The 11,152-nt window shown below is 38.6% G+C and overlaps 1 protein-coding gene across 1 annotated transcript; it reads right to left on the reverse strand.

Annotated features, from left to right (window-relative positions):
* Positions 1-8,893: 8,893 nt before the first annotated feature.
* Positions 8,894-9,721, reverse strand: RB195_026216 (uncharacterized protein; the record flags this gene model as incomplete). The annotated part of the gene is made up of 3 exons (XM_013448190.2): positions 8,894-9,199; positions 9,269-9,394; positions 9,512-9,721. 3 exons carry the CDS (start codon positions 9,719-9,721, stop codon positions 8,894-8,896), a joined length of 642 nt encoding a protein of 213 aa, XP_013303644.1.
* Positions 9,722-11,152: the final 1,431 nt, after the last annotated feature.

An 11,152-nucleotide genomic window follows, 5' to 3' on the forward strand; every position in this document is an offset into this window, starting at 1 on the left:
AATTGGAACCAAGATAAGGAGTAAAAAAGATAAAGAATATAAAAAAGAAAGACATTGAAAAGATTTTAAAAAATAGATAAAATATGAGAAAAAATCATACGTTATTATTACTCCCCAAATATGAAGTAGGAAAATATGAATATGAAGTGTAGAAAGTATTTAGTTCAGTTTTTTTCATTATTCGATGAGAAAAAAACAAAACAGGTAACAAGATAACAAAATAACAACAATAATGAATGATAATAATAAAATAATAATAAAATAACAACATCACCACCTAATGCTCACTAAGTTCCTCAGAAAAAATGCCACTGACCATCCAACTCCTAATTGGGATCCATGGCTGCTGCCTGTTGTGATCGGCCCGTATCCATGCTGCGTCCTCTCTTGCGTGCGGCGTGCGTGATCACTTACGCGACCTAAGAGACCGCAACCATTTTTTTTTTGTGCCTTCTGCCATCTCTATCTCAATTAAAACCGTATGAAACTGGTAAATTGAGGGCATCCTATGAGAGAAATTAGTGAAAACAAGTAGCGCAGTCTGATCTATACGAAATGTTAAGGAATTCATGGACGTCCCAGTTATCCTTATAAAACTACTTTACCAAGTAATTAAAGGTCGATAAACAGCAGCGATGAGAGCAATAGATACCTAAGGCGGAGAGGATCATTACCTCCCAGAATTCTACAGAGCTTACTGCCATGGACTGTGGCGTAATTATAGGAAAGTATGGAAGAGAATCCAGGAGGATTTGCCTACACTGAACACATACAGAGCACCGTTTATCCATCGACACCACCCATCTACTCTCATTCTGGTCTTTCTAATACAGTTTTTTTAGGCTCATCCATGATTTCCGGACAGAATTTGTATCCAGCCATGAAATCCCAATAAAATAAGGCAATATAAACAGAGGACTGTGACCTCAGTTCAATATCAAAGATCTTTGGAGTCGCAGCAGCCCGTGTACTTTCCGCTTTTTACGTCTGTCTATGTAGGATACAAGCTTCCAGAAACTGTTGGTGATACTCCTGAATCTATGCTAGGGAGTCTTCTTTAGAAGCCCTTCTAAAGTCTAGTTAAACTCATTCCTGAGTCATGATGATCTTTCCTGTATGGATTTTATTTATTTATTCTTTTATTTTTCTCGCTACCACTACGGATGCTTCAAAAAAGGAAGAGCATAAAAGACAAAAAAATCAAATTCAAATTCAAAATCAAAGCACTGTTTTTGCCGGATTTATCAGAGAAGGGAAGAGCAATAGTGATAGTACTTTGTGGTAGGAGATCAAGTCCTTCAACTGTTACAGAAGGTTATAGGTCCCTTTTGCGAGATCTGTTCCCCAGTCAAGAACGCTCTGATTCAACGTCTTTTTCTGTAGGAAATAGTTTCATTAGTAAATATTGAATTTGATCAGTTGACGATCTAATTGCATCTGTTGACATAGGATCTCATTAAGGATTTTTCTTAGTACTGGAAGTAGTGTCAGTGAGTAAATTTTCCCCAAAAGAAAACTTATTGTGTAAATTTACGTGTATGTGTTCAACGAACAATGTGACGGTGCTCGTATGTTAATGCTTCGGCTACTGTACTACGGAACAAGCGCGCCTATTCGCGGCCCATTAATTCCGTTATGTGACAACCGTTGTTCTAGCGGGTCAGCCGCCTTCCACCATCGCCTCATTGATGATTTACGACACCTCAATTTGTCATTCTCTATGAAGTACGGTGTCAAACAACACGAATAACACTAACAGATATGGTAAAGTAAACATTCACTCACTAATCCACATGATTTTCAGGAAAGAAATATAAAATTAGTGGAAAAACCCACATAGATCCAGCCATCCAGCAGACGAAAAATTTCAAATGGATTCACGAGTGTATTCACGCTTCATTACCCTTCGGTTCACTTAAAATACACACGATTGTTTCGAAATGGAAGTTTCCATGAATTTCATGGAAAAAAATCCTTGAGAAGAGCCTTAGAGAACGGATACGGTAATATCCACGAGTTCTCTCTTCTTGAGGCAATCAATCAGTAAAAGCTTAAAAAGGTGTATTTTTTCTTTGTTGCATATTTATTATTATTAGTGTTTTCCTGTCAGGAATTAGTTGATTCCTAGCACAGCAGTTTTGTAAGCGTGGGTGATATTTATGAAATATGTTTTCATCTATTAATTAATCAAATAACTGCTTTTTTCTTTAAATTCAGAGTTTTTAAAAGGAAAAACTCTGCAGTGCCTGAAAAACATAATTTTTCAGGTAGACGTCAATTATAAAAACCTATCAGCCTTTTTTCCTACGGATTATTATTTATTTTGTTATGATTTTGTTTTCGCCAGAAGCCAGAAACTAAATTTCATCTATACTTCAACTATTTCCTTGGCAGTAGTGGCTGATTTTTCCACAAATCCAAAAAAAAAACAGGGATTTCCTATTGTAAAGCACTTCGAGTAGAAGAAGATACCGTATAAGAAGATCGTAATGAAATTTTTCTCGCTAACATCGCTTAGGTCTCGGGAATTGTTTGTGAGCTATTTAATACCGTAATGGAATCGAGCTGATCGTTTGGCCCGACGTGTTGTGGTCACTGTAACAGTGTTTACCGATCACATCTCTCAGCTAATTGAGTGCTTGAGTTCCCGTTCTGTCAATGTAAACGGATCCATTACACTAAGCGTACACGAATCTACTTGAAGGGCATGTAACGTGCTGTACAAACCTTGTTAAGGAGTACAGCTTCGAATGAGGAATAAAAGGAGGTAAAACTGAATGGTCAGCCCAATAAAACTGTTGTCTACCGCAAAAATAGCAGCTGAAAAAAAGAAAACATGTCCACTTCTCGGATACTATTGTCTAAGGATATTCTCGTCCTTCTTTATCCACTCCGGCTCTTACATCATGTTTCCGTAACAAAGCTTGCAAGATTTCTGGATTTAAGATTTTTGATTTTCCATCAAAAGGCTTTCACGAGATTACGAATTTTTGAAAAATACACTAGTTTATTCAAGGGAAGACAAATCAAATGTGAGAATCAGTCGTGAGTTCCGTTGATCTGCCTTGAGTCCCATGTCATCACCATGCAACAGAAGTACCACGTCTAGCCGCGACTTATGAAGATTCAGGATAAGTGATAGTAGAAGATCCTGGATATTTTTGTGGTCTCCTTAACGTTTAAGTGATTCATCTCGTACTGATTTTTAGTTGCTAAAGTTGCTACTTATTAACTGGATGTATACATAAACTGTAATACATTACTCACTACCCATTTATTAACTTAACTTTCATGTTCAAACAAAGTGATTTCCCATGAAGAAATAAATTCAAGGAACCGCATGCTGTAAGAAGCTTCTTTTTCGGATCGCAACTGCCACCTGACATGCGGCACGTAGCTCCTCCGCATCTCCCGTTTTGAAAGCTCCGCAAATCCGTGATTAACATCCACACTCGTATTTGTAGTGCTTTGTCTCCTGGCTGAAGACATATGCTCAGCAAAATATTAACTTTCCGTGTCATGTCCTTGTCAAATGTTCGGGTAGACCGGTGTCATTAATAAGGGAAACGGTAGCGGAGGGACAACGTACAATGAATGACATGTGATCCATAACTTCGCAACAAATGCCACCAAGTAAATGAGTGTTTTTCAGATGAGGGAGGTGGAGGGTGGGTAGACAGACAGATCGCCTAATAGGATCGTGTGACGCGAAGATTCGATGCGTTCTTGTATTTGGCGCATTGAATGCGTGCTGGTGAGGTTTAGCACATGCATTCATTCAACCCTCAGTGCTACGCGTCAACGTCCTTTGTTCGCGAACCACCACCGCACGTTCTGATTCAACAATTATGAGAAACTCAAAAGATTCCCTGACGAAAAAAAAATGAAGAAATAGTGCGCGCATCAACGCACTCCGATTAGACCAACTGTGAAGTTTTTTCATGTCTGAGATCTTGGACTACTCTCTCAACGACAATATTTAGTTGATCGTGTGAGAACAACGGACGTGAAAGTTTTTCATGAAATCGTATTGCTATCCCTTAACATAAGAAATAATTCATACAAGAAGTATTGAAAATGTAAAACTACAATCATTCATATTCAAATAATTTATTCGTAATAAATCATACAATGTAAAGTTTCTGAGCAGAACAATTATATGAGTCTTTTTTCTCCTCATTTTTGGTTTCCTCCTTACCTTCCCTCTGAAATTCTAATAATTCAACAACTATGTACATAACAACCATCTAGTAGAAAATAATTTTGGCTTCTCAATATTTCAAATAGCGATGGCCCAAGAAAATCAAAGTCAGGAATTAGAAAATAAATTTAAAAGAACATAAAATTCTTTGCCAATCAATTATAGCCAATATTAAAAGTATTTGAAAAAAAATTAAAACAGCAAACTCATCCGTTGAGAGGAATTATGTTATCGATGGAGTTGTTTAAAAACACTTACAGTTAGAAGAATAACAAATAGATAAACAATACTCTGACCTTATATGACCTCAACTAATTTTACTTCAAATTTTTCGACATACTGAAACGTATTGAACCCTGAGGTAAAAACATCAACAGATGGGTCCTATGAATTTTTTTTCCTCGTGTTATTTTTCACACAACGCAATAACTTTGCCACTGAAGTGTTATAGGAATAACAATTTATATATTTATTTTTTAAGGAGCGCTAAGATTCTTAATTAATTAGTTAATTCTTTAAAAAACAAATGAAATATTCATTCATGATTATCGAATTTACCACAAAATCAAAGTTTTTCTTCTATTCCATTTTAGATCGCCTCACCGATGAGCGGAAGTCACAACAGCACGACTTTCATTTCCTTTTCAGACAGTACTCTTCAATAGGAGCGCAGTCACTCCTCCATAGAAACGTCGCGCTGGTTCCTTTGTGTTCATGTTTTCGATAGTAATTTTCTTTCGAACAGCGTTCACCGTAAATCTTCCCTCCGAGGAGCTGTCTTTAAATGTGAATAACATGAAATGTTATTCGTTTTCACATGGAACTATAAAAGTTATCCTGGAGGAAATTCCGGTTAAGAACCGTTCGAAGAGCAATATTTGAATTCACATCAAGTGCTAACGGGACCCTCTGATGGTTGTACAAACGGCAGTTAAAAAACACACCAGGAGGTAATACAGAACAACACAACTTATTCGAATATGTTGATTTTCTACTTATCCTACATAACAGGTAGTGTTTGCAGATTGTACAGCTTCAAAACGTGCCGCGTTGTGGATTTGTCCGACCTGATCGTCCACTCGACTTCCTGCTGCGTAACTCCCACATTACGTAATGAAATGCTAACGCTTCTGTTGTTTTACTTGTGTAAGATGAGTAACGTGCGAGAAAACTTAGCCTCTTCGACTTTGAGGATAGTTTCTTCTCAGGACCACAAGTTTTCGAATCAAAACTCTGAGCAGCGCAAGCATTTTCGCAAACTGTAAGAAATTTCACAATTTTTCTACTTCTAATTGCTTTTAATTTTTCTACAAAAATTAAGAATGGGAGAAACTCAAACAGAAAAAGTAATAAACAGAAATTATTCAAAAGTTAGAGTTACTTCAATAACAATTAAAATTTCATAGGTTCAAAAGATCCATTGAAAAATATTTAATATTTTTTGGAAACATCCCTTGAACGAGAATTTGCTGAGAAGAACCCCTAGAAGAAATTCTTGGTAGCGCTTTTTTTCTCTTTTTTAATTTGTTTTGCACACATCTCACAAGGTCACCTTTTACACAGCCATAAAATATGGTAGAGACATTTTTTTTTCCAATTAAAGATACCTAAAATGTAAAAAAACTGTGAACCATGCAGCTGCGTTTTGTTACCGACGGTGGATTTTCTATTTTACATACTTATTAACCATCTTATTTTGAAAATATATTCCATAATTTTCTTTTCCCTGAGAGTTTTTTCACTAATTTAGGCATAAGCAGCTGGAGTGATAATTTCTTCAAGAAGCAGTAGGATTAGCGGGATTCCTTATTTATGCAGTCTGTAGCCTCCTAATTAGGATTTTCTCTCGACAATCTCTATTGGCTCGCATCATTTCGCAACCAATGCCGACCAATAGAGAAATTACATCGCTCGGAGTACTCGAACGCTCACAAGCTAATGGATAACATCCACGTATTAGGCATACTCAACTTCCTTTACGACCTCAAGCTCAATTTGTCGTGGATAGACAGCAAATCTTCTGGAACTCTGAAGCCTAATGATCTCTTTACATCGTCATTTTTATGGAATCAAAAAGCCAAAAAAAATAAGGTTAAAAATAAGATTAAAATTACATATCTTCAGGGCAATCAAAATCGTTTCTATCGGATAAAACGACCTTGGGTAGCCTTAGAACAGACTATAATTTCCGGATTTTGGGCCAACAAGGGGACAAGAATACTTGCCATAAAAAGAGTCGAGAAATCAAAGAATGGAATAATTTCGAAATCTTCGAATAGATTCCCGACTAGTCCACAAAATAAGATCCAGTTTTTCTCTATATCCTCTTCATACACATATACCGTTAATGAACAAATTTTATTTATCTTAACATTAACTCCAGAAAGTAGCAAGAAAATGACTAAAATCAATCATGCATTAAAGTAATGACGTCATAAGCCGCACCTAACACATATATTTTGTCAAAATAATTCGAGTGTAAAATTAAAAGGACAATCTAATGTTTCAATAAATGTTGCAAGTTTTTTTTTTTGTTTAAAATAAATATAGATGCTGAAAGTAGATGACACAAACAAAAGCTTGTTTTTTTTTGCGCGAGCGCGAGTGGCCAGGCCACTGAAGAAACCTGTTCTGTGCTTACTTCCCTTCCGTTCAAGTAATACATTTGTATTCTATAATTAGACGATCATCTTGAATGCATTATATTTAGCGTTGTATGTAGTTTTTTTCGGTTGTAAATCTTCCTTAATAGATTTAAAATAGATTTTTCCGACAAATTTTAAGAGGTTTCTTCTTTAACTAGTACTTAGGACATCCGCTATCATTTCACAAGGTGGCTATGCATTTCCTAAATCAAAAAGTAAATATCCTCAGCGATTATTGCTCCAAAAACGTTTATTTAGCCTATTTAAAAATCCTGAAAAGAAAACTAACAAATTTAGGCCTCATTTGTTCTCTAAAAAAATTAGCAGGAAATCATTTGGAATATCTATTCATTTTTACTACTACTCTTACTTACTTACTCTTACTACTTCTACTCTTACTTTACTACCACTATTCACTAAGTCTTTTCATTTATGGAAAGTGCCTGAAGCAAAAACCCTAACAAAACCAGCTGTGTTGGCCACTCACTGGGAAGAATTGTCCGCAACACGGCTACCTCGATGAGTGTCGAGCGGAACAGTTTTTCTCCTCATCGCTTCGGAGGGAAATCACTAACTGAGAATAAATCTACGAAAATATCCATGGCAGCGAAATAGGTTCCAAAATAAAAACACTATATGTAGTAAATTCGTTGCTTATTACAGATCGACTGAAAATAGAGAAGGAAATACCTACTGAAGATAGACCACTTCCCTCTCTCTCTAAATATTTGCGCCTCCCGCTATATTCGAAACCCGCTGAAATTAACATGATTGAAATTGCGCAAAATTTCGTCACAAAAAATTCCGGTTCATAGTAAGGAGGGTTAGTGGTTTAGTGGGGAATAGTTAAAAGTAAATATGTGGTAGGAACACGAATTATTCGCGCGTCAATCAATAGTTGCTAATTTTTTTTTCTGGTTCCTCCTTTCGTGTGTATTGTGAGATGCTCCTCGCTTGGGGTCGGTGAACAAAAGCGGCCTTGAATGAACTCACAATGACGAACGAGCAATTGACAGAACTGAACAAATTGAGTTATAATCGGCAGATGGCATGTGGAGCGAACGATTGCTAGATACACGAAGGATGGGCTTGCTCGAGTGGAGCACAAGGTGCAGTATCGGTTAGAACAAAGCTGAGCTTTAATGCGACGGCAAACGTGTGTATTTGCACCGCCAGTTCCGATTTTGTCGTATTGCAGAATAAACAATTCAAAGGCATCGTGTTTGTTTTGGGGACCGGGCAACGCGCATACTTTCTTTCCAGAAATTTCATTCAATAGCGTTTATTCACATAGCAAACATAATCTCCGGACAATCATATATGCGAAACAGTGAAGAAGTATGAAAAATGAAATAAGAAAAATATGGTGATGGATGGCGATGCCCGACTGCCACGCACAACACATTCACACATACAATTTACTGGTATACAAATACAAGCATAAATGACACGCACTGCACAAAACATTGCTTCTGTTGTGACCGGAAGAGTCGAGAGATTACGTGAAGAAACTCGTACAAAAAGCTGAGTTGGCTACGTCCACATGATGACGTACGAGATTCGTCGGGGGGTGATTTTTTTTTTTTACATTATCGGCGCGTGCCTGGAATAGAAGGCAATTCGACGCCATAGTAATTTTGTAGAACTCTTTGCCCCGTCCCGTTCCTTGCCCGCATGCAAAATGCCTTTGTGTGGAGGTGCGGAAGAGAACGAAACTGGTGAGGGTATCGGGACAAAACGTATGCCGAATTCCAGATCGAAGTAGGTAAATAAAGGAACAATAGCGCGCATTCCCTCTGTCAGGAAAGGGTCTTGTCGCGCGAAAAAAGCGGATTCAAGCGGTTGCGAATGGTCTTTCCGCCTCCAACAAATACGTATGGAAGAATACGAAAGTGAACTAGTTCCCCTTTTCTTCGCCTTTGTCACACATCCAGCAAAGTAACACAAATTTGAGGCCCCTCTCTCTGACATTCGAACACACGCACTTACTCAAACAAATAGGATCTAAGTTACAAAAGTGCAAACAGCTAAAACGAACCCACCAGGCTCATGTTTGAGGCAATGAACTCGTTGGATGAGGAGGCTGCGATGCTGCAGCTACAGCAGCCGCTTGCCGTGCATAGGCGGCCATTACGTTGTACGGTGAATAGGATGTGGACAGCATACTGTTAGGAAAGAATGAGGAATAATAGCTGGTAAAGTCGGGCGCTTTGATTCCATCCAGTGGACCGTAGTTGGCAAAAAGTGCTTGAGTTGCGAATGGAGGCAAGGCGATGCCGAGTGGCAAGCGATTCGGTGTCTTCACAGCTGACTTAGGTTTACGCCGTGGACGATACTTGTAGTCTGGATGCTCCTGAAAAAACCGTGCTTTCTTCATTGCGCTGTGAAGGATTTTCCCTTTTGCCTATGATCTATTTACTACCTTCATATGTATTGATCGTAACCGTTTTGCTTCATCTATGAAAGGGCGTTTATCCTTGTCTGACAACTGCTTCCATTCCGCTCCCAGGCGCTTGCTGATTTCGGAGTTGTGCATTTTGGGGTTATCCTGAAAGACGAAGCCTAATAAGTTATGCAAATACGATTCTGGTTCGAACAAGCAACGTGACGGAAGGGAAAGCATCAGTGAATCAAAATGATGCAGTCATTGGTCAAGCCATTTTACCTGCGCCATTTTACGTCGTTGTCCTCGACTCCATACCATAAATGCATTCATAGGGCGCTTCACATGATTATCCGTAGGTGATTTAGAATCTTGTGCAGAAGGAGCCGGAGAGACTCCGGAAGATACAGAAGCGGTCTCATCATCGTCAATTAATTTAACGGATGAATTCCCAGGAATACAAGCCGGATATAGCAATGATATACCATTCATATCTGAAGCGTAATGTTAGACATCGATGATCAACGAAAAATAACCGCGATTCGAAATGAATTTTTAGCAATAATAGCGGCTACGAATATATGAAAGCGGTAGAATGTGCGAAGGTGGCAAAACGTAAGTGTAAGGCAATCGAGGAACACTTGTGGTAAGGAAAACAAGAAAAGCAAAGTAAGAACCGGCACTCGTTGCGCCTGTTTCTTTGTGAGGCACTGTTCGCTGGCAAACATGATACGGGGCGGAGTTAGGCGGAGCTATGCTTGGATTACGGTAATGGCGACGGCGAAATCATTGCGTTTCCCATTGGCGCATTTCGGGGAAAAACAAAGAGACGAACGGCTTTTCGACCAACACAATTAGCTAATCACAAGTCGACGAGGTGAGCGAGGATTCGACAGGGTTCCGGAACGGCTTCTCTCGCTTCTATGAGAGCCGGTTAAAAGGGATCTCATTCCGCCACGTCCCACTGAGGGGTTCAAGTCCGCCGGAACATGGACATAGCAACCAGGTGGTACATGATATTCGTTCGAGAATATGTGGCTAACTTCCACCGTTGAGGCGTGTAGAATTGGAGGTCTTATTATTGCGAGAAGAACCAATCGAAGCGTGAGCATTCAAATGCAGCACCCAATCAGCTGGATATAATCCACTTTGTTCAAGTGAGAAAAGCGCCCGCTGCCTCTAAATTGGTTACACTATGCCTCCCTACATACAGAAAGAGGTTGTTCTCACCACTACAGCATGTCTTTCTTCACTATAACGTGTTTAACAATGGAAGAGCAGCAAAATACTTAGAATCCATCCCGTGCTCGTAGTAATGATGTAGACTAATTACGGTAAAATTCTCGTTCATGGATAAAGACGATGGTAAAGAAGACTAGAAATAGGTGTAAATCAGCCACAACAATGGTGTGCCATCATCCCAGCTGAGTTGGTTTTTTTTGTAGTTTGTTTGCAATTTATAGTCAATTGCCTGGCGTATTTTGGTTCAGCCTAAACATCACAAAATAAAGAGGCATTTTCTTACTCGGATAAATTGGTTACAATAAAAAAAAGTTACATCGATATTACTAAAACTACAACCTCAGATTTGTGGAAAAAAACACGTAAAAGCAGAAGTAAGCTAAGAAATTATAGTTGTAACGATGTGAATCCAATTTCGCGCAACATCCGCACGGATCCCCCATCCATGAACACCACTTGGTGCAATTAGCTGTTCATAACCATTTAATGCTAACAAGATCAAGGCACCGTCTAATGAGGTGCACGCCTCTTCGAACGTTCATTGAAGGGAGCCCATATCGAATCATATTTAAGGATTTAAGAGTTGTTAACGCTTTACCTCATACGGTGAAAATCATGAGCATTGAGCATCGTTTTAAATTCCCCGGAAGTGTCCCAGATTTCATTTGGCTAACAATAGGA

The sequence above is a fragment of the Necator americanus genome, chromosome X (assembly GCF_031761385.1).
Source record: "Necator americanus strain Aroian chromosome X, whole genome shotgun sequence".
Taxonomy (NCBI): Eukaryota; Metazoa; Nematoda; class Chromadorea; order Rhabditida; family Ancylostomatidae; genus Necator; species Necator americanus.